The 24,797-nt window shown below is 41.4% G+C and overlaps 1 protein-coding gene across 2 annotated transcripts; it reads right to left on the reverse strand.

Annotated features, from left to right (window-relative positions):
* Positions 1-563: 563 nt before the first annotated feature.
* On the reverse strand, positions 564-23,434 carry ssh2b (slingshot protein phosphatase 2b). 2 transcript variants are annotated; one of them, XM_067608304.1, is made up of 15 exons: positions 23,182-23,434; positions 17,983-18,026; positions 8,555-8,667; positions 8,288-8,352; positions 8,073-8,194; positions 7,915-7,980; positions 7,710-7,775; positions 7,353-7,547; positions 7,077-7,170; positions 6,773-6,901; positions 6,378-6,424; positions 6,080-6,226; positions 5,721-5,921; positions 4,134-5,178; positions 564-3,651 (listed from the first exon to the last, which is right to left on the reverse strand). In XM_067608304.1, the coding sequence occupies exons 1-15, from the start codon at positions 23,242-23,244 to the stop codon at positions 2,350-2,352; spliced, it is 3,699 nt and encodes a 1,232-aa protein (XP_067464405.1). In that variant the 5' UTR covers positions 23,245-23,434; the 3' UTR covers positions 564-2,349. The 2 variants fall into 2 exon arrangements, with proteins under 2 accessions (XP_067464405.1, XP_067464404.1); XM_067608303.1 differs by lacking the exons at positions 17,983-18,026; positions 23,182-23,434 and adding an exon at positions 11,137-11,578.
* Positions 23,435-24,797: the final 1,363 nt, after the last annotated feature.

The following is a 24,797-nucleotide window of genomic DNA, read 5'->3' on the forward strand; positions in this document are numbered from 1 at the left end:
ATATATATGAACAGGGTTTTAATAATTTTTCTATTTTCATATTTGATATATTTTAACTTTCTGTCTCAATTCAAAGATATGAATACCAACAGTTTATTTAAATCAATACTATCAACAAACAGTTTTCATTGAAACTACTCTCACTGAAGAAAAGCTCCTTGTTGACAATTTGGTTTGATTTATGCAACCTGGACACTAAATTCTGGAAAGACTTTCTTCTGTTGAATTTTTTTGTTACAGTATCCAAGTATTTAACATCACCAAACTTAAAATATAAGAGAAAAATACTCATCTTATAGAATGAAAAACACCCACAATGTTTTACAATGTGTTAGACGTTGCTACATGCACAGTACCGGTCAAAAGTTTGGACACACTTTCTCATCAAGTGAAGTGGAAAGTGTGTCCAAACTTTTGACAGAATGTTTCAAAAAGAAAAAAAGAAGAAGAAGAAGAAGAAGCAAATCACACATTATTGTACTATTGTCAACCTCTTCTTATTGTTGACAATGTTATGTTACTACCTCACATCACTGTACACAAACAAAGCAAAAACAGACTCATTAATCTCCATTGTTTTAATGGTCACAGTTGAAGCACATAATATAAAAGAATATTTACACTGATAGTTTAAAATAAAAAAGGGAAAAAAAAAAAGATTTCAATAATACACACGCATACCCAACAACCGCTTACTACCTAAGCATGTTCCCCGAAAGTAGCAACCATACATTTAAAAAAAAAAAAAAAAAAAAAAACAGATTAAAATTAAAAAGGGAGTAAAGTGCATGTATGACAGACCTCCCTGTACAGACATTTCTGATAGACTGCAGAGAAGCTTCACTTGCCAGTCACAGGCACACCCCTAAAATGCATACAAAAGGGACAATAATCAGTTAAAAAAAAAAAGAAAAGTACACACCCACATGGTAAAGTTGTGCTACAGTCACTTCTCACACAGACTTAAGCCAGATATAAAAACATGTACAGTTCCTAAAATGTCAACTCACATTACAGATCTTTACATCCCAGAACAGAACAAAGCAGGAAACTCACAAATATACACTCTGCCTTTTAACTCCAACTCCCCAACCTAACCCTTCCTCCCCAACACAGTAACACATACAAAAACAAAACATCTAGTTTGAGTGGCATCAGAACTGTGAGAAGACATGAGAGAGATGAGTTTACCTCAGTTTATTGAGTAGTGAAATTGAAACAGTTGCTGATTAAGACGGACATTCCAGGAATCCAGAGCATGACAGTTGTGTGCAGGTCAGATTTGGTTCAGACTTATTGAGGTATTGTGTAGTTGAAAAAAACAAAAAAACAAAACAAACGAACACAGCATCCCTCTTCTCTTTCCAATTTCTTTCAATAAATCGCAATAAACCTAGCTGATGTTTCTGTCACCGGCTCTGGATTTGCCTTCCTATTGGGATTCATTGTGAGCCAGTTAGTTCAAATGTGCAGAAATGTAACGATTGAACACCTAACAGCCGCTGAAAACGCTAACCTGTGTGGTCAGAGATTCCACTTGAGCTCTCACGTGTTTAAATGCGCAGGTGCTACCACGACCCCACATTTAGCATCAGTCTCAAGACAGCAGAACTGACTTTGATTGACATTATTATCAGTATTTCTGCTAAATGACTCCCAAGTTTGATCTGTACATGTTTGTTTTGTGTAATCGTCGGTGCAGGAGTGTTGAATGGATCCATTTACCTGTCAGCTTGTACCAGAAGAAACAGCCGAATAATTTCCTTTGCAGCTATCCAGCACGATTATTAAACATTGAGGTGAAGAGACATGAAGAGGAGGAAAACAGAGGCTACATTCCACCAAACACCAGGTTGGACTATTCAATCCACCAACAGCGATCAAGTAAATGTGTCAAGTTGAGAATGGAAAAACCAGCAATGATGTAGAGAGTGAATAAATACAGGCTCAGGCTTATCAACGTCTAAAACAAGTTACTCGTATAAAACTCGATGATTGGTTTTGTTGCTTTTTGAATGACTTATGTTACAAGTGTTTATACTACACAGTGTTTGTTTCAATTTGAATCATTTAAATTAACCTTCATAGCCTTGTAATTGTTCTTGCACTGAGACAAGTGCCTCATATCAGATTTCACAGACGCTCTTGGCGGATCTGCAGGGGAAAAAAAAAAAAACATACAGAAAACTAATAAACATATCCTTTAAGGCAAGAGGCATTGGTTCGTTTTGCTGAATCAATCCAACATACGCTGTAAATTTCCATTTTCTCACAGGTGCACAAGATCCCTCTCTCTCTCTCACACACACACACACACACACAGACAGACAGACACACATATGGTGAGGGTTACATGGTGTGGTAAAGGGTACTAACAGTTCTTTTCTTAAGCCGCCTCAGAGGGTGAGTCCTTCCATATTGCTGCCTTGTTGTCATAAGTGTCGGCCCAGGCAAATGCAGAGAGTCTTGGCTAGAGTTAAGGAGTACACAGCTCTGCGGAGTCTGATTTGATGGAGAGACTCCTGATGAGGTTTCTCCAGCTTCGGAAAGCCTCTCTGCACCGATCCCGATGACTTCAGGCTGCTGGCTGGGTGAGGAAGGAGAGTTGTGGACCCGCTGCTTCTTGGACTCATCACTAGCTGTATGGATGGGAGGTTCTGCTGAGGACGGAGCCACAGAGGAGCGGCTGAGCTCCCACTCACTCAGGTCGTTGGCTAGCAGCTCCAGACAGCCTAGCTTAGCCAGAGATGCTGAGCGCTTCATCAGGGATGGAGGGGTCAGCCCTGCCTGGCGGATCCTGGCTTCCACCTCTCTGACCCTCTTCTGGGTGCTGCTGCCTCGCTTCTGTGTTGCTCCAGCGCTGAGGCCAAAAACCTGGTCCACACACCTGGCCTTGCGGGCTCCGCCCACGCTCACCTGCTGCAGAAAGGCGCCCAGCTCGCACAAAGTCTCCCATGTCTCCCTCATGATAATGTCACTATGGGGTACCTCTGTGGAGCAGTCCCAGTCCGTGCCCGACTCCAGTTCTGTCACGCCCTCCAAACACAGGAAGTTCACAGAGGCAAAGGGAGAGTGGGCTGAGTGGTGGAAAGAAGAAGAGGTAGAGAGCGATCGAGTATCAGCAGGCTGGAATTTGTGTTCTTTTGTGCTTCCGTCATCATTTCCTAGTTCCCCCGTCTCAAATACATCACCACTCTCCCTCTTCATTGAACCAAACTTCCCATCATCCTCCTCTTTGTCTTCCTGCACAGCGCTATCCACTGACACCTGCGACATTGTTGCGCCGGATGGACGCCACTGAGAGCAGGAAGAGCTGCTGGAGTGGGACGGCGGGGACGAGGAGGGTGATGGAGAGTCATGCTCCTGTTTCATTCGCTGCTCCAGCTGTCGCGTCACACGCCGCACAGAGCCCCTTGTCCAATCGCTGTAGAGACGAGCAGGAGCCGCCTCCTCGTCTTCTTTGTTTTTCACTTCCTCTTTTACATTCTGAGCTTCCTTTTGTGAAAAAACACAACTATCCTCTATTTCCTGCTTTGACTTCCTCACTTCCTGGTCCTGGGGGCCCTCATGACCCAGTTGGCTGAGAGGGCCGGGAGGTGAAGCCTCTGTGTGCACTGCAGGCTTCAGTCCTGTGACCTGCACAGGGATTTGCTAAAAGACAGAAAAATAACGAAGTTTAAAATTAAATTATCAGTACATCCACCACTTTATTCAGAAGCCATTTAAGTAGAACTGATTCAGATGTGAAGACACTCTGCAATGGAGTGTTCTACCTTTACGCCACCAGGTGGCACCCTTCAACTCAGTAACCCAAAAGCTTAACAACTGGAACAAATGAATCACTGGAAACCATATGTAACTGCTGTGGGTTTAACAAACTCCCAAACATCCTACATTTTTTGAATCCAAGAAATCATTTGATAATCAATATTACATTGTATTGAGTGTATTACACAAGCTTAATCCTTAAAAAAGATCAAAACATCTGCACACTTATCTCCATTGCGAACACAATTTCTTGTCTAAGCTTCCAGTCACATAAACCGGAGAAGATGATGACAGAGACAATCTTTCTGGTGCTTTCAATGGAAATAGGTGTGCAGTCATTCTGGAAAGTTTTGCTACATCCTTACCTTTCTTTTCTCCTCCTCTTTTCCCTCACTAGCGGAGACCTCCTGAGGCAGTGGTTGCTGTTCCTTGCCACAACTCTTCAGCTGGGCCGACTGCTGCACCGCAGCACTATGAGTCTTACCATCTTGAGTCATTCCCTTGAACTTTTCCCTGGCACTGAAAAAGTTAATGTGATCCGCACTGTGGCCGAACAACACTTTGTTGTCTTGTGGAATGGCACTGGGGTAGCTGTTAAAATCACTAGTGAGGGGAGGATGGGCTGCTGAACCATCCAAAGACGAGCCACACGTGTGTGGGTCACAGTCTTGTTTTCTGACAGGCACTGGTGCAGGCAGACACTGGGGTCCAGCTTGTTGTGTGCTTGGTGTTTGTGTTGTCATGGGCTCAGGCACTGACGCTTGCATCGGTTTAATCACAGGCAGAGAACAGGACGACACCTGTGGTTTGATAACCTCATCCGCGCAGGTTGGAGTCGGGGACGGAGCTGGAGAGAGGGGGAGGTGGTGAAGGGATGGAGGTGGGTGAGGTTGGCCCAGCAAAACACTTTCTGCAACAGTCACCATGTCTGTCTTTTGAGGCTCAGGCACCACAGTGGCGGCCCTTGGCTGGGAGAGAGGAGGTGACGACGGCTGCACCTCAGAGTCACATACCCCGTTGGAGAGCGGAGGAGATAGCGGAGACACAGAGCCAGCTGCGGACTCAGGACAAGGGGGGTCGATCTGGGCTACAGCAGAATGAGAGGGAGCCTCGAGGCTTCGAGCTTCAGTGTCACCTGATAGTGATGCCACCCCCTCAAAGGATGAGGAGCTGAACTGGATGCCAGTATCAGGCTGGCTAGTGGAGTGTGTTGCTTTGCCAGTGCTGGATGAAGTCCCCAGTGATTCCAGCAGCTCTTTCACAGAGGGACCGAGTGGGCTGCTGGCCTGGTTATGGGGGTCGGAGCGGCCCAGGCTGTGCGGTTGGGCGTAGGATTTAGACAGTGGCTCATGGTGCTCAGACAGGTCGCTATCGGAGTGAGAACGCCACAGTTTGTTGTGCCTCTGCTTGCTGCAGGAGTATGTCACAAAGGGGAGAGGATAAACAAAAATGTAGTATTTCATTGTCTATTCATATCAGCTCTTTTCTCTTTATTTATACGTATATACATAAACATTCACATACATGCAGTTTGTTATTTAAAAAGAATATTGTTGAAAATATAATTTCAATGATAGATATGTTATGAAATGCACTTTAAGGCTGCACTAAACCGTATCATCATGTTAATAATGGATCAAATGAGTGTGTAATTTGAAAGGAGAAGAGAATTACAACCAACTCTGCAGTTCCCTTTAGCTCAACAGAGTGTTTTAAGCTCCTTTCACTCAGTTTTCCAGCCATAGGTTCTATAGAATTATTACCAAATTAAATGAAAACATCCTTGAGCAATTTAAAATCATTAAACTAAATGTGCCTGTTTCTGTTTACACACCTTTGATGGATTTAGGTTTTATTCAGTTAACATCAAAGTGTGTACAGTGCGTGCAGTGTAAGCATCATGCTACATCCACCCATCCACATGTAATATAATGGTGTGAGTGCGTGGGTACCTGGCCAGCAGTATGCCCTGATACTCCTCCAGCTGTCTCATGAATGAGGGGTTGGGTTTGGTCACAGCTCGACGCTCCTTCACGTAATCAAAGGCTTTTTTCAAATCCCAGCCGTACTCCTTCATGGCGTAGGCGATCACCGTGGCTGCAGATCGACTTATACCCATTTTACAGTGCACCAGACACTTGGACCCGGCTTTCCTGGTTTAGATATGATTCAAGCATGCACATCAGCCTTCACATCACTGTGAACATTAAGGCAGATAATATGATTCTGTCAAGTTTTTCCAAAGGAACTAACTGCTTTTCCCCAAACAAGATCAGCAGATCAGAGAAAAAAAAACAAAACAGGAACTCACTTGGCTCTAGATATAAACTTATAGGTGTCATTCCAATAGGCAAGCAGGTCAGTGGCCTCCTCATCGTAAACACGGATATTGTGGTACTCAAACACACCGGGAAAGAAGTTATCGATCTCCCTTGTTACATTCAGGATGTACTGAACCCTGAGAGGAGAGATTAGAAAATCAGAGCTTATGTGGATGGCAGACTGAAGAGTATTTTAACACATCAGATTTAAATTTCATTAAAACAAAATTGTATATTTTTTATTGACTTCAATAGAGCTTCTGCTCTGGGTTTTGTTGTCTTCCTTACCCGCTCTTCTGCAACTCCTCCAAATTGGATGCATTCCACTCAGATCCCTGTAGGAAACAAAAGCAATCCTAGTTCAGAGCCTTCAACTGAGTGTTTCATAATGCTTCAATCCTGTGGCAAGACAAGCCTAACATCTACTGGCCCTCCAAACCAAACAAGAACAAAGTACCTTGAAATTGGGAAAAACTCAGGATTACACAAGACTATCTCATATTTTGCCAGGTTCCCGAGACATGGATTAAGGCTAATATCACTAGTGTTCATACATTTCACTTAAAAGTAGAGATAAATTATTCATGAGACACTTTGTATTTTCTACTGTTCTTTTAATTAACTTGTGATCCGGCTAAGCAGTTAATCATTTTATGGATTTCAATGTCCTGGGTTCAACCTACCAAGAAGACATGATCAAAGATCTCTGTGGGGCTGTCCATCTGACCCAGAATGACAATCATCTCATTGTCGATAAACTCCTTGAACTCTCGGAGGTTGCATGTCATGTGCATTTCCAGCTCTGTGCGGATCTACAGAAAACATCCATCCAGCAGACACACAGATAAAATCTTAAAACCTCAAACGCAGGCACATTACATTTAAATTCCGATACTAAAAAGGAACTTGAACATGCAAGTTTACAATTAGTATACAATTATACTTTGGGAGGGACCTTCAAGTCCAGCATCTGAAGCAGACACTCACCTCTTTGCAGGTGACATTCTCGAGGTCTTTTTGCATCATGATCTCCCTCAAACTGGTTTTGATCTGACGCTCTGTCAGTTCTCTTTCGGTAGGTCTGCAGAAACATTAGACATTGAAATACAATGTATGAAATAAGCCGATTTCCTTACATGAAGCGTTACTGCTAACATACAGTCATGAACAAACCTCCTACTACAAACTCAGTAGATGTAGTAGCATGGACAGTAACTCATCTCACAAAAAAAACAGAGGGAGAAAATAAAAAGGGATCCTTACACATCAGAGAAGAGGACGGGTGAATCGGCACGGTGTGACTGCACATCCTGCATGGCGTTCCACTCGTTGATTCGTGCCTGGTCGGAGGAGACCCTACTTTGATAGTAGCTGACCCAGGTGAGGAACAAGCTGCCTGGGAAGTAGTTGTGACAACGAGCCACTTCGCAAGCTTTATGGAGCGACTGGAGGGCCGACCTGTGAGAGAGGGGAGTGAATATGAGATGAGGTGGAGAGAGACAAATAAATGGCAGGGATATGCTTTAGATACCGATACCAACGCTTGCAATTAATAAAAGGGCAGATACTGAATGTATATCCATTTCTACCGAGTCGTGTGATTAATACAGTGGGACTCACCACATGGCCTGCACAGAAACAGGCTTGAATACATGCACTCTGTTATCAGTTGACACGCTGAAACCCCTGAGAGCAAGAAGAGAGTGGGCACAGAAGAGAGAGGTAAAAAAAAAAGAAAAAAGATGCTGTCAGCCATCTTAGCAGCCTGGCATTTGGTGTGTGTTGGCTCTGTGATTAAAGCATGATGTGTTGGAAATGTTCATACCCATCTCCGTCCAGATGTATCAACGTGTCGCTCCATAAGGGCAAAACAAGCCCTACCGAACATGAGCTGGGGGGGAGAAAAAAGTCTCCATGTTACAACTTTATGCACTGTATGAAAACAGGCAGGCACAGGTACGCGTCTGGATACTAGTCTCTCACCTGTCTACGGGACTGAAGTCCATACCCAGTACCACGCTCTCCTCTGTGTCCTGGCGACCGTTGGTTGAAACCACCACCATGTAGCGGGTGACCTGAGCATGGGCGCTCTCCAAACGGACCGCCTGGAACGGGAGAAACATAATTGGTGCCTTGACAGTTGATTGACAACCTTAAGATTATAGTGTGTGTGTGTGTGTGTCATTGTGTGTACCCACCAGTTTGATGTTGTCCTCTGGTCTGAGGACAGTGAACATGGTTTGTAGATGCTGCTGGATGTCTCCTGGTAAGACGAGAGTAATAAATCATCTGATCAGTGTTAAGAACTGCAGCTGTAAATTAAGTAAATTAATGAAACCCTATTTACCAATTATTACTACAGGTGCTTAAATTAACATTTCATGAACAAAAGAACATATTTAAACTGTGAGATGGTGGGATGATGCTTGATACTGAACATGCTTGGGGAAGAACTTTGACCTCACCTGCATGTTTGCTGCGCAGCTGTGAGAAGCGAGAGGCAGAGGAAGCGGAGGAGCCATTTCCTCGAGGTAAGAAGAGAGCAGCTCCTTTAACTGTCAGGAAACTTTCACTGATGCTGGACAGACAGAGAGAGAGAGAAGATGGAATAAAATTAGGGGCGATAATACAATTCATCATGGGATGGCAATGTTGGTCGACCACTTTGGTCCAGGTTGAAATATGACTTTTCCCCCATTCACATCACCTGTATTTTTTGTTTATTGCTAATTAGCATGGTAACACACTAAACTAAGACGGTGAAAATGATAAACATACTTGCTAAACATCAGCACGGTTAGCTTTGTCATTATGAGCCTCACAGAGCCGCGAGCATGGCTGTAGACTCGTCTAGTCTTGTTTCCCCGACAGTCAAACGCACTACAAATTTGTTCCAACTAAACCAATTTTTAAAGAACTAAATTGTACATTTGGTGATTCTCCAGCTCTCTGTGTATCTCCTAAACCGTATGAAGCAGTAGTTGTTTTTTTTTCTACAGCATGAAAACATCTGCTGAATATTGAATATGAAGGATTTGGTGGTCTAAAAATGGAACATGTTTCAATAATAGCGATTTAATCTTATGTTTTCTTACAAAATACACATGATATCCTGTACAAACATCTCATACAAAACAATAATGGACAGACACAACCTCAAGACACTTGACTGCAACGAACACCAGCTGGTTCCAATAACATGTGCTGGCTTAAATGATCTTAACTGTTCATAAAAATGACATGATGCATAAAACACAAAGGCATGTTGAGTTATAGAGGACAAAAAAAAAGACAACTTTCTTTTCCACCCAGTTAACTAACCTATTATCTTCTCCACATCAACCTCGCCCTCTCCCTTAAACAAACAGACCTACCTGCAGTTCTTATCTTTCTTCTCAGTAAGCTATCACAACTTAATTATCTCAGACTTAGACTTAAGTTCTTTATGACACATATCTGAAGAAGTACGTGGCATGAAATGGGCAGCTCCGGCTAAGCTACTTGGCGCTACTGTTCACTGAACAATAGAGTTACGTGATGGACTTGGATCCCTGATGCATTCCTTTGATTTTCACACTTCTCTGGAATTTACTGAATATTTTCAAGTTGTTGTAAATAAGGCAAATCATAGCAAGCAAGCATGTTCAATGTTGCACATTGCTTATACTCAACAAAGAGTTTTGTGGCCCTGAGATTAAGCTGAGTGGAAGAAGAAGAAGCCTCCTTGTGTTTTATAAGAATGGGGTGAATGTAGTTTCACAACCAGCGATCCCTGACTTTCTATTTGTCACTCAATGCTGAGGGCAGAGATAAATATAGGAAGACGCTAAGGAAAGTCTATAAGAGACAGGAAGTCCCATTCTGACATCTTCTGCTGTGAGAACGACAGTAATTAGGCAGTCCTCATCTTCAGAATGGGCCTTAAAGTCCAGTCACATTCCCAAGTTGGAAAATTGTAGAGACATTTGTGACATCCACAGATGTTACAATCATTAAAATGTATTTATTTATTTTTTTTTACAGTCTTATCTCACTCACTTTCCATCATGGTGAAATCAAAAGGCTATACATGTTCTTGCAAACTAAATCTAGGTCTGCGGCATTTAGCATGAATGTCTGCAAGTATAATCATCTCCCAATTTAACTCTTTCCTTTCAAGTGAAAAAGCCTCTACGCCCTCCCCAGGCCAGCAGGGGGATCAACAGCGACGGGGGATTGTGCACACTGGAAACACTGACAACACTAGACAGAAGTTGTGAAAACCATATACCATATATTTTGGAATTTTTCCTTTTTTAAATCATAACACTTTCATGTGCCAACCCTACAAATCCTCAGACCTCAACAGTCAGTGACAGAGGAAGGATGCTGATAGCTGAGTTTGCACTCTCTCACTAATGCACACAGACACACACACAGATGTCGTTTACAAGTGAAAATGATGGTTGGTTACAGTAAGTGTAAAGAAACCACGTCAAATAAATTACCAGTAAATGCCAGTTTCATTCCTGTCATTTGTTCTTCGACGACTCTGGGCAGAAAGACTAATCACATCCTCTGCCTCAGGAACAGTCTGTCTCAGGTACACTGTGTGCCTTTCTGCTGAGTCCCCTCAAGGTGCATTTAAGGCTCAACGTTTAAAACAAAAAGTGAGCGGACGAATCAAGGGATCTGGCACACATTTCACAAGCAGAAGGGAAGGAAACATCTTCCTGCAGTCACCGTCTTTGCTGCTGCTGTGCTGTCATATCCTTCCCATTGAGTCATCATGGAAAAACCACATGCCTTTGTCATACCAGATTACTGTAACCGAGTACTGAAGAGCAGGGCAACTGAGAACATTAATAGTGTCAATGCAGGATATAAGAGGATTGTCCAAGTAAGCTTCAAGTCAGTAAAAATTTGTCAAACCACTGGCTGTGCAATAAAACCAGATTCTAGCAGCCCACATTAAAAAATAGACATCACACCATCTGAACTAATACTTAAATACTTCACATGGAAAGCCTAAGACTCTGAGCACAGTGTATTCATTCAGTGAACTTACAGCTGATATATTTCCCCCTGAGAGATCACTGAGTTCTCGGTGAAATAAGGTCTCATCGTCCCCGCGCAGCAGGCGCAGAAGCAGCCGGTTGATGAGCTCCGTGGCGCGGTCACAACACCGGGAGGCATCGCTGCTCCGGTGGCGGGGGCAGGGCGCACAGAAGCGGACTGTAGTTATCGATATAGTCGCTATTATGGTGTGGAGGGTGTCACTCCGCAGTGCCAGGGTTGTTGTAAAAACACAGGAACGACTCGCTTTTACGTCTTGCCTTAAATAACGGATTTTGTAAATATCCGTCTACATGACACCAAACACGAGATTTAAAAAAACAAAACAAAACGCGGTAATATGGATTTTATGGACGGCAGAGATGACCGGACATGCAGTTATTTGGCACTTGCTGATGTAGAGCAGGTGCTTCGTAACATCTGCTCTGTGGTAGTGTTTGATTTATCTGCAGCAGGCTGCGGTAAATCCTGCCGCTGGAGGGGAGGAGACACACATGGTCCAATCGGGAAAAACAGCGGTGTGTCAACGGCTGTATGAGAGGTAATTAATGCCGTGGTGAATGTATGACAGCCATTGACAACGGGATGGCTTAAACAGGGAGAAGAAAACAAAATTAATCAATTCTTTTGAAAAGTTATAAATGAATTAATAATAGAACAACGTTTTTATAGGATTAGTTGGGGTTATAGCAGTATCTTTCCAAGATTTATTGACACATTGGTTTACAATATCTTCAAGATGTTACAGAAATTCATGAGGATTTCCTTGCACAATGACTCCCCAGAGTCCCTGATGGTGTAGCCTACTGCAAACCATGCAACAGGAAGTGGTTGCTCAAAAAACAGGGATGTATAAAGAGAGCTGGATACAGGAACAGCGGAGGGCTTTGAAGCAAATTTGACATAACGGCCAAACATCACGTGATGCTATTGGGCCCCAAAACACTTTTTCCCATAGACTTACACTGTTATAGAGATGTCTGTAAATCAGCAGATACATTTTTTTGAGTGTCACAACCCCCACGAAATGATTCGTTTCACTATCAGAATTTGAGCCGTTCAGTCTGATAACATTTCAAAAGTCTAGAGGAGCCACATGATTGAATCATTTTATCCCCATTCAAGTTAGCCGGAGGGCTAAACTGAGAGTTAGCCGTCTTGGCTGGCAGAAGTCTGTAGTGAGCATGCTCCATGGGTGCATTGGGCCCATAGAGCATGCGCAGTATGTTTTCAGGACGTGGCTTTTTTTGGCTTCATGCGCCACTGAGCAACTTTCACAGAAATGAACTGGACCCCGCCTCCGACGCTGTATCCAGTTCTCTTTATACATCCATGTCAACAACAGGTCCTGACGGCGTGCCCCTCTCATTACATACTGTATATGTGAGGCAGATATATGATCCAGCATTATGGCATTACACTGCATTTGAATTGTTCAAGCAGGTATGAAACAGACAAAATATAGGCACTATACTATAGGACATGAGACCCATTGAGGGAAGTAAATGTGGAATGGTATGTTTTATTTCTTCTTCTGAGTTTATTTTAATGGTATTTACTTGAGCTCCCATTTTTAAAATGACATGCGTGTATGACATGCAACAGAGGTCCCCAGCCAGGATCTATCTGGGTTCATTGCAATCACAACATAAGGTATGCATCTTAACCACTGGGCCAGCAGGACACCCCCTTGTTTTAGATTTTTCTTTTTGCTTGAAGAAGCTGTGGTTGATTATATCAGTCAGATTCCTATTAAGCGTTGTCACAGTTGACAGTTTCCTCTTTTCCATCCCGTCTTGACCACTTGAACTTGTATTCTCTATTCAACAGAGCTTATTCATCTTATTCATTTTCCTTTTGCGTCTTTATTCAGCGGACCACAGCTTTCTAGCCTGATTCAAATGACTGTAGCCTCTAAACTAACAAATCCCTCAACACTTAACTTTAGACTGCCAGCTGAAAATGACTAGTTTGACTTTCAGTTTTCCTTCAGTCCAGTTTTATGAACATCAACTACAGTACACAACATGAAACAGTCCTCTCTGCCTCAACAGATATTCAAGACATTGTCCCTTTCTGTCAGGAGAGGGTCTCATGGTTATAGGCTAGTGTCATTTTTGTCTTTATCACCGACCCCCAACTAATAATTTTCTCTTCTCACAGTGACAACAGCATTGGAAAACTGGTGACTAAGCTTCCATGACAACACTTCTCCTGCTTAAGCATTAATTACTACCCATACTCGGAGGGGTATCCTCTGTGGAGTGCGAGCCACACACTGATCACATTTGTGTTGTCTGAACCCTGCTGCTGGAGGAAGGGTGACAACATTGTGTAACCAACTCTGGGTCTGTTGCCTTTAGGAAAAAATCTCACCAGAGTCAGCGACACTTGACACCTAATCTTCTTCCAGCAACAGCTCAACAACAGCACAACAACAACAACAACAGAAAAAGGATTGAGAAATCAAAAAAGGAGACATCAGGCAACTTGTGAACTGAGGAGAAACTTAACCTTAGACTTGTTTGTTGATCCCTCGTGGTTTCAATTTTTAGGATAGATTACAAACCGAGGGTAAACGTGTGGCCACCACCTGACTGCCATTTCATATCACAGGATAATCAACAACTGCAGCGCTGTTTTTACACAGTATGCGCTGTGTGTGTTATTATGTTTTTTAACACGTGTATGCTCTCCTTAATCACGCAGCGAGGTGGTGTGATTCAGTAGCAAGATGGAGTGCTGAAGTGGGTTTATTAACTCAACATAATGTTACAGGCTCTGTGATCTTTACAAGTAGGAAATTGTTTATTTATTAGCCTGTTGAGTCATGAGTGGTTTAACATATCAAATACACTAGATGATGTAACAACAGCGTCAAGCAGAAAAGTGGAAACATTAAAAAGGAGATAGAGATATCCAGCAGAGGAACAAGAGTTTAATGTAGATATAAATATTAAATGGTCCATTAATGTTACACTATGAGACTTAAATACTCATCCAGAGGTTTTCATCACTGACTGATAACAGCTGCTTAATCTGACAGTTACCGAATCAACACCTCAGCTTCCTGTTCAACACTCACCACAACCTTTGTTTTTTTTTTCTCATGATGTTGCTTTCTTTTTGTCTGGCTGACTCTTCTCACAACATCGACCCTTGAAAACCACTTCCGCCTCTCTATTATCATTCTTCAGCTGGTCTCAGATAAACAAAACATCAACACCTTCTGTCTAACGTGCACAACTCAAGTCATACACATTTCTGCTGGAGACAGAAATGTTTGTTTCGTTTTGTCAAGGCGTTGCAGGTCTAGCTTATAACTTGTCCTGGGCCATAATCCTGTTCTCAGTCTGCATGGGTCAGGTAGTCGTAGTGGTCATGGACTCTCAGCAACACACATGTTTATGTTTGTGTTGTTGGACCCGTATCTCAAGTTCCATCTCACACCATCCAGTGACAACAAGCGAAGGCCAGGATGTGGATGTTACATGCAGACAGACACCAGACACTACTCTGTTGCTCTTATGTCTCCATGTATACAAACACACAGACGAGTCACCTTAGTGATCACAACGTCAGATATACAATACAGTGCAGACCAGGTATTCGGTATTTGCTATTTATTTGAAACACACACACACACACACACACACACACACACACACACACACACACAATTGATTAGCATCTATCCTATCAGCAGTTGAGTGTTGTAGGCATTTGTATACAACAGGAAGTCTGATTATTTATAGTCAAATCAATCTGCCAGGCGTAGTAAGAGACAGCATATTTGATTACAACAAAGTGAGTGAAAACATTGATTTGGAGTCTTAAAGGCACACAAACTGTAAGCTGTAAGGCAAATGTACATGTGTAGAAAAACAAAAGACTACAAATGTAATTCCTTCAATGTCCTTCCCATTCAGACAAATAATTCCTCATTTGTTTTCATCCGACTAAAGAACCATACAGATTATAAAAGACCAGAAATAAACTCCTCTTCCTCCCTCTGATTTCGCTTCTGTAGATCCTGCAGTGACGTTGCTGCTCTGGCTGATGTCATTATTCTGCTGATGTCACTGGCTTCAATCAGCAGCACTGCAGTGGGCCTTGCTTACGCAGACACGCAGCATCACTACAGCATTATTCCAGTCTGACTCAGTGTCGCTACCTGTGTCTGGGATCAGCTCTGCAGCAGCTGTTGACTTCTACGGCACGACAGGCAGCCCTGTTGTCGTCAGCAGTGACGCTGAGAGCAGTCAACCTGCTCCTTGGATTTCGGGAGCATTAATTCAGTGCACGGGCATCGTTTTATTGAATTCTTCTTCTCTCTTTGTAAACTACACTGCAGTTTTGAATGAAAAGCAATACATGGGATTGTATTGAGAGAACTAGACATCACTGAGAAAATTAATTACAATGATCTTGGCCCAAACTAACCACCATAACTGACACAGACTCATTTTACTCCACTACATCATGACCTCTCTCATGCTTTTGCTGTGGTACATCACCACCAGCAGACAGCGTATTTGTCCATAATGCTGATTAATGACTGTCTTTAGCCCAATGCATGATGTACATGTATGAAATCAGCGATTGTGGCAGTAATTAAGTCAATGATTGCTTGCCAAGAAATATGCGACCATGTTACAAGTACTTCTCTCTTGTGACGCTCCTTTATTATACATGTAATGTATAGTGCTGTTTTTTGCTTTGGGCAGTGAGATACTATCCAAACAATAAGACTGACTAGAAACAACACTTAATCAGAGTTACTGGTACATTATCTAGCATTCCAGTCAACACCACATATCGTTTGTATTTGTCTATATGTGTCTTTTAGGCCAAAAATCAAAATCAAAATTTCTACCCCTCTTCTTGAGGATTTATATGAGGAGAAATTAACTTACATATTTGTCTGATTATTTAACTTTTCATGTTCTGATTTAATTAAGTGTATTTCTTTAAAAAACAAAATGCAATATCTCCATTTGCTCTCTTTATCTGTTGCAAAATGTTCTTCCTTTTAACAGGATTGTTCAGACTGTTGACATTATGTGAAATGACTCATGACACATTTTCCTTAATTATCTGGCTCTTATCAACTCTGTGGCCTGTTCCAGATATTGAAAGTTACTCAAAACATGCAGTAAAGTTAGCAGATGAAGTTTGGGCGTTAAGTGTGAAGCAGAATTTATATAACTAGAATAAACCAGTGAACAAAAAGAAAACATAAGTGTTAAGAAAAAAAAAACAGGTCATATGTGCCTGCCAAAGTATACTACTGAATATGTTTCTGGAGTTTAAGATGTACAAAGAGAAACATACCTTTGTACTGAAAAAAAGAGAAAGAAAGGTACAATTCACTGTTACTTCCCTATATTTCATAATTTTTAATGGTCTCCCAGGCTTTATCTATATGTTGAATACCAAGAACGGTTCATCTCAACACAAAACGTCCATGATTTTAAATCTAAACAAGATTCCTGACCCTTTACCGTTTATAGACTTGACTAGAAACAATACTATCCAAAACATAAGACTGACTAGAAACACATCAACAGCAAGTTCAACCATTGTGACACCTGCCAGTCTTAACATCTAACAATCCACCATGCAGCTGACAAAAAAAGTCCATACAAACTAAAAATATATCCATATTTTCGTGGTACAGAATACAGACAAAGAAAGCATCAGAGGACCCCTGATTGCCATTGAAAGTGTCCCATTTAGACAAATGTGTATATCAGTATGAAAGGGGAGCATGAAGGCATCTGGACAGTTAGATACAAAAGATAAAATGACTAACAGAGTGTAAACAATGGTCAAATAACCACGTAAAACTAGTAGGGCTTCAAAACAAGACACTGAAAATATGATCGGTTAACAAAACACATTAAATCAAAATGACCAGTTCCTATCTCTGTGTTCACACACACGGCCTCAGCATGTGAATATAGATTTCACTCCCAGCTGCACAAATACAGACAGCCCTCTCAGTCGGATGGCACAGAGCTCCAATGACCAGACAGACACAGAGGCACTCTGACTTTGGGAGTGGCTAACAATCTGCCCCTGGATCAGCAGTGCAGCTCCCCTGACCCACATACACAGAGCTGACTCACACAGACCCTGCTGCCCTCTGTTGGACAGCCAGCAAACCGCAGCTAATTATCTCATACATGAGAGGATTTCAGGATTTCATCCGTTATTAAAGGGACAAATAAAGCGTAGGCGGAAGTACGAGTATTACAGCAGCTAAGGTTCACTGGTATCATGTGTATCTAGAACAAATAAACACAGTAGGGAGTGGGAGAGAATTTCTGATTTCGCTGGTGGACAAAAAAAAAAGTTGCATTTGTGGTTAAGTGACACAGGATGAACCAGATTCCCAACTCCAGTTCAACGCCCGAAGCAACAAGGGACAGACCAGGACTGTGACGCGACAATAGCACAAGAGCTCTTTGTCAACAGGAGAGGAAGGAAGTCCTGCAGGGTCAGAAACATGTAATGATTAATCATCAAGTGCTACTTCAGGTAAAGACAATATTCTGCCTTGTTCGTCTAAGCCGAGTCAGAGGTCAGGGGCAGCGACAGAACAGGCCCTCTGTTCTGATTTGGCATCTTGCTCACTGACACTTCAGTAGATGCTCTTATTGAAGGCAAGTCTCTTAAATCACCACCAGTAAACATCACTGTGATCCAGACTTCTGGTTAATATTTGTGAGGACACAAGAGGAAGTTTCTTTCTTTTCTTTTTTTTTTTTTTAATGCTGAGCTCAGAAAGGGGGAAGATGATGGCGCTTTGAAACAGAGCGAGTCAATATCTTACCTCCTTGGCTGAGAGCGGCGGTCATCCTCCCCACTACCGGACTCCTGAGGAGATAAAATGAGAAAATAACACATTATAATTTTGAAGTACAGTGCAGCATCGGATGGTCAATAACTGAGCTTGAGGGTAGAGACACAACTTAACATTAAAATCTATATAATTATTGCATATATGTTCATTATTTTGATGTTTATGTGTTAGAATAATTGATCGTACGTACATTTGAATTTCTCAGGATTCATTTGAGAGATTTTAGTTAGAATATATTTTAATAGTTAATTTAGATCACCTAACTGTGTAGCACTTTATTTACATCACAATTTTTTTGTTCAAAACAGAGCTGCAACGATTAGTTGATTAATTGAAAATTATTAAATGGTTTTGAATAATTTTTTTTAATGGACTGCACTTGTATAAATACATATAGCACCTTTCTAGTCTTCTGACCACTAAAATCGCTTTACACTGCATGCCAACATTCATCCATTCATACACACATTCATACACTGATGGCAGAGGCTGCAATGCAAAATGCCAACCTGCTCATGAGGAGAAGAATCTAATGCATTCACACTCTCTCACACCAATGTCACAGCCATCGGGTGCAATTTGGGGTTCAGTATCTTTCCAAAGTCATTTTTTAAGAAAAAAAAAATGTCTGTGATCCCAGTTTCACATATAATGATATTTTCTGGTTTCTTTAGTCTTCTATGACAGAAAACGGAATATATTTGGGTCGTGGACTGTTGAGGAAACAGGACATTTAAAAGACGTCACCTTGGGCTCTGAGAAAAGCGATCAACATTTTTCACCATTTTATGGAGCAAATAACAAATCGATTAATCGAGAAAATAATCAACAGATTAATCTATAAAGAAAATAATCATTAGTTGCAGCCCTAGTTAAAAGATAACAGACCAGCCTTTTTTCTGAGAAATTATTTTTAGTTTTTTGGGTTGTTATAGAGGAAACTACAGTATATGTGATGCATAAAACTATTAGTAATGAAGGTAAAAATTGATGAAGACTAACTGCGATCATAAGCATAATGTTGGTCTTGCAAGACGATGCTCTGTAAAGTTACTTTAGAAAAGTGCTTTATAAATATAGCTATGATTATTATAGTAAAGCCCACCTTCAAATGAGGAAGATGATAATCTAAAATAGTGAAATGTTTTGGCAACATTAAATGTTCTATGCTGAGTTAAAACAAACAAAAAAAGAGTAGATTGTGTATTTCTATATTCACACACAAACATACAGGCACAAACACATTAAAAAGCACAAATAGCATCCAACACAGTGTTCAGTACTGAATGAGCAGAGAGCAGAGCGGCAGCGCGGAGAGACAAGAGGGAGAGCAGAGTTCAGCTTCAACTCAATTTGTGCACTCTCCAGGAAAATGACCTCAGTCTGTTGTTAAGGTGTGGCCGGTCACAGAATAACATATTCACACACAAAAACAAACGGGGAGACAAGAGAGAGAGAAGAAGAGGAAAATCCCAAACATATCTAATCAGCAAAGTGTGGAAAACGAAGCCTTGCAGATTCAGAAGGATTAGTGGCCGATAAACACCTGGTAATTATCCTGTAATGCCTGGTGGTGCTTATCTTGTTTACAGTGTATGTAGGCTTAACAACATTACAAAACCATTAACAGCTTCATAAAAAGGAAGACGTGGATTACAGGTTGATGATAGGCCACAATGAGCACAGACAAAAATATGCATATATGAGGATGAAAAATCATATCACAGTATCTTTTTCTTATCTGTGACACCATTGAGATTGATGCAGCCAATGCAAATTGTGTACACTGTATTTAATTTGCTGTGTGAGTGAGTTTTGTCCTAGATATTGTTGAAGCAAAGTAAGGAGGGGTCTGAATGCCAGAATTTACTGTTGGGTCTTGTGACACTGTTGCAGATCCAGTTCAGTGTTACATCTGTGATGTGCTCACCCTCTCCCAGCCTCAGTATTCAAAGCAGGTTTCCACTGCGGGCTCTCAAAACTCATGCAATAGATATTTAAAATAGATCATGTGGATTGTTGAACACCTCGTGTAAAAAGTATCTGGAACCAATTTTTTTTAAAGTAAAAAAAAAAAAAAAAAAAAAGAAAAATCCAATGCCTTACTTCGTGCTACATACCTGAGTCTATAATTACAACCAGCTTAGCAACCAATGCTGGGAAATAATGTATTTGACAAAGAGTTTTACACAGAGCAACACTGAGAATGAGTGAGGGGACATCTCTCTGAAAAAATATGTATTCTTCCATTTGTACAGTAAACTACTATGTATAATAATTGAGTTTTTCTTAGTTCACCAGATTAGACAAAGCTGTTGTTCCATGTCACTGTGTACTCTTGTTTAGATGAGAAGACACAGAGGTTTTTGCATATATGGAAATGTGAGGAGATTTTTCCAAAGCTTATGGAAATGTGCAGTCTGAACTTGCAGACTGGGCAAGGATCTGCACAACTGCGGACAAGTCTGTACTGCGACGGGAGTCACAAGTTACAGCGGGGAATATCTGGAGTCACCAAGTTAAAACTAGTGAGGCCAAATGAATGTGTCCAAGTGTGCGCAGTATGTGTGTTTGTTTTCCCTACAAACGCCCTTATTACGAGGCAGAGACAATGAAGCCGGACAGGTTCAACATACAGTTCAAGTAAAGATGATGGAAAAAAAAAAAAAAAAAAAAAAAAACAGCTAGCAGGCATCTCATGAGAAACTTTGCACAAGACTCCACATACACACACACACACACACACCACATGACAGCAAGACACAGGAAACCAGACATGTGTCTGTGCAATGCGTTATCACTGTATGTATGCGGGTTCAAACTTGAAAGCATATTTCCACAAGAAAACAGTTCACATCTTTCACCGCCCCTGCCTGCCTGACCTTGCTAAATCACACTAATACTTATCTTCTTCCTCTTCTTTTATAGCTTATACCACTGTCATGATGAAAGTCTCTAAGTTTCACTATTACATCTCTAACATATATGACCGTTCATCAAACAGAAACTGTCGCTATGCTCAGAGTCCCTTTTGCTTTGACCCTTGCACTCCTTCCTATTGATTGCTTAACGTCGACCATCCAAAAATTCTTGTTACATATACTCGTCACTCTAGACAGACAGTCAGAACAAATGTATGCATACACAGTGCAAGACAGTTATCATTATGCCTACTCACAGAACCTGTTTTGCTCGGAAAAACACAAAAGGTGTGAAAGACAGGGACAAGGCCAAAACTACCACAGACAGTTTGGGACCGACATTCTTGGTAAAAATAACCTGACTGCAGTTTGTTATTTGTGACGCAGTTAGGGGTAGTAAGTGAAGTATTCTCAAACACAATTTCTAATCTTCACCTGGGTCTGTCTATCAAGGAAACGGATGTGAAAGTCTGTGCTTACAATGATGCATTTTAGGCAACAGGTAATGTGATTTGTGTTAGGCATTACGCCAGTATAAGCTTTGTCATCTGTCAAAGATTTTGCCATGAACATTTATAGCCACAAATCAATTAGCTTTATAGCAATATTGAACTTTTATATCATTTTTTGCAACGATGTGATGAAGTAGTATCATTTATCAGGTAATGAATTCACTTGTTCAGCAAAACAGACACTAAACTGTGTGTTATATCATCCATGAAAGCTATTTATCACAATATACTTAGATGTCAGAATTTAAAATTATACATACAAACTAGAGCTGTAACGATTTGATTAGATAAAATGTCCAAATTCTCTGATTCCAGCCTCTCAAATGTGAATATTTTCTGGTTTCTTTTTCGTTTTATAAACAAAGTTGACTATCTTTGGGTTGTGGACTGTTACGGACAAGACATTTGAGGACGTCATCTTGGGTTTTTGGGAATCAGTGATCGAAATGTTTCACAATTTTCTGACATTTCATAGACCGCACATATAATCGATTAATCGAGAAAATAGTTGTTAGTTGCAACCCTAATTTAAACAATTATGAGGATTTTATCTATATCGCCCACTGCTATACATTTTATTGTTTGGGTGATTTATTCTACCAAAACAGAAGTGACAGTAACAATGGCTACTCAACCAGTGCTGGGAAGAAAAGCACATCAACGTTCAACATCACACTGGCCGCTCAACTCTGACGAAGAAAAGGACAGGCTGCCAATAACATATGTACACAGGGAGTGTATAAAGTTGTGTGAAACAGACAAAGAGCAGAGATGTAATGGGAAACAGAGAGTGTGTGCAAGCATATTACTTCCTCACTCACTCCCTGATTGTTTGTCTGATGGAGTTTTCTGCTTCTGTAGAAAACAAGGCAAGCAGAGAGCAACAGCAACAGGAAAACCACCTGCTCCTCTGCTGCTTTGCATGGGCACACACACACACACACACACACACACACACACACAGGGAGAAATAGACAGGAAGAAGGAGGCAGACAGATTAAGAAACATTCAGACAAGGAACGAAATACAGTCTGGGGAGGTGACAGAAAACTATAATAAGCATGCAGAGAGGAAGCTAGAAAGCCACACGTCCACAACAATACAGCAAGAGTAAAATACCAGTGTCCATGCGTGTCACAAGGCGTTTATTGCGAGCGGAAGTGCATGACATATTTCTTTGAAGTTATATAGCTAAAAGACATAGCATACCCAGCAACTAAAAACCATTAGATAGACAGCATTATAATCTGGAGTCACATAGTGGAGCAGGAAAGCCACCAATATTCACCACGCAAACAATGAAAGTCGGGAGCTTCTCTAATTTTGAGTGTATAGTAGCTAGCTAACTGCCACTTGAACCTTTGAACTGGCGGAAATGTGCCTAAGGACCATGTCAACAGTGGAGAACAATTAAAACTGGAGGTGAAACTGGCAAAAGTTGCTCTTAAGCTAACAACGTTGTATTATCTTTTCATACAGCAGCAACAAACACCTTTTTTTCCAGACGGTTAACTTAACGGCGAGTTAAGACTCGGATACTGTAACTGACAATGATGAGCTGCTCTATTTCACGCATGCGCAGGAGTACAAAGGCAAGGCACTTTATGACAGTCAGCAGCCGAAGGAAAAAAAGACAGCGGAAATGAAGCTTCACGTAGCCGTCGATAGCAAAGAGGTTTAGGTTTGTTGTTGTCGGTGGTGGTGGTGGAGGAGGGTTCAATAAAGGCGGCTCTTACCGAAACGCAGGGGCTGGAGCTGGTGCTGGGGGTCGGTGAACGCTGCACGGTAACCAGCGCCATTCAGCGACCGGGAAACGGACACCTGAGAGGAAGCGACAGCGGCGAGACGAGCATACTTGTTTCGAGGGGCAGGAACCCCAGCTGAGCTCGGGTTGTTGGTCCTCTCTCGTTTTCCTCTGTCTTTCTCTCTGATCGTAGACTATTTGACTACTCCCCGGCTGCTTCCTCTGTCAGCGCCACCTGCGCATGCGCAACTAGCCTTAACTTGTCAATCCCGATTAACCGTGTGTGTGCTGGACGTAAACAAAGCGGTCATGAGTAGTGTCAGTCAACAATAAACCGACCGCAACTGACAGTGCTGAATTATATTAACACGTGAGTTAATTATGACCTCCAGCGGCTAGCAAAAAGCCCACAACAATTCAGAAAATATATGTTGTAAGTCATGTCAAATGTAAGCTATTCATAGAGCACATTTAAAAACAATAGGAGTTGACCAAAGTGCCTTACAACAAGTAAAAAATACAGTTGAATTAAAACAAAACAAATATAATTAAATTGTAATAGACACAATTAACATTTTAATATGCTATAAAAAAAAATGAATGGGACTCAAAAGCAATTCTATAAAGGTGGGTCTTTAGCTAGGATTTAAAAGTGGTGATAGATGAAGAAGATCTGATGGTCAGGGGCCAACTGTTCCACAGTCTGGGAGCAGCAATGGAAAAAGTTCGGTCACCTTTTGATTTTGACTGGGAACAGAGAGAAGTAACTGATCAGATGATCTGAGGGGTATGGATGTAGAATATGGACTGAGGAGATCAAAGATCTAGGCTGGTGCCAAACATTTCAAAGCTCTAAAAACAAATAAAAGAATCTTAAAATCAATCCTATATCCAGAGGATGGCGGCCAGGACAGGGGTGATGTGGTCACTCTTTTTGGTGCCAGTTTTGAAGAGGTACTGTAGTATTGTACTTACTTAAAGTTTGGGGACCTGTGAGACACACATTTTAAAATAAATGATCAAAATTGATGCAGCAGAGGCCAAAATCTCCTGACTTGTAGTCTCTACTATTGGTGAGACTCTCAAAACACTGGATCCAACATTACCCATGATGCAACTGATTACCATCTTAAGACCCTCCAGGCCTGCATGGCCTTCAAACTGTATGCCCCCAGTTTGTAAATCAGGGTTTTCATTCAAAATTTGAAAGATTCAAACCCAAACCAAGATCATTTTCATGAACTCAGCAGGGGCTTTTTTCTTCAGACTTCAGAAGAGGGACAGAAGGCTGAATAGTACTCCACCTATGAGCAAACTGAACACGATGTGTAAAATCAGCCCTTGTGTGAGTGCCCTTTAAATAATCTCAAGATTCTTTATTAATCCTAAAGTATTTGCCTATTTGCATAAATTACACGTCTTTCCCAACTATTATTACACATACTAACAAATTTAATGCATAGTGTACTCAGCCCAGGGATGTACCAAAAGTGACTTGTCAAGTCTTGAGACCCTGCGTTAGTCTCAACAGATGTGTCAACAAGCATAAAATAATAATATGAGAAAACTTTATGTGTATGTTGTATGTAGGTTTACTGCACAACAGTG

This window comes from Thunnus thynnus, chromosome 13 (assembly GCF_963924715.1).
Source record: "Thunnus thynnus chromosome 13, fThuThy2.1, whole genome shotgun sequence".
Lineage (NCBI taxonomy): Eukaryota > Metazoa > Chordata > Actinopteri > Scombriformes > Scombridae > Thunnus > Thunnus thynnus.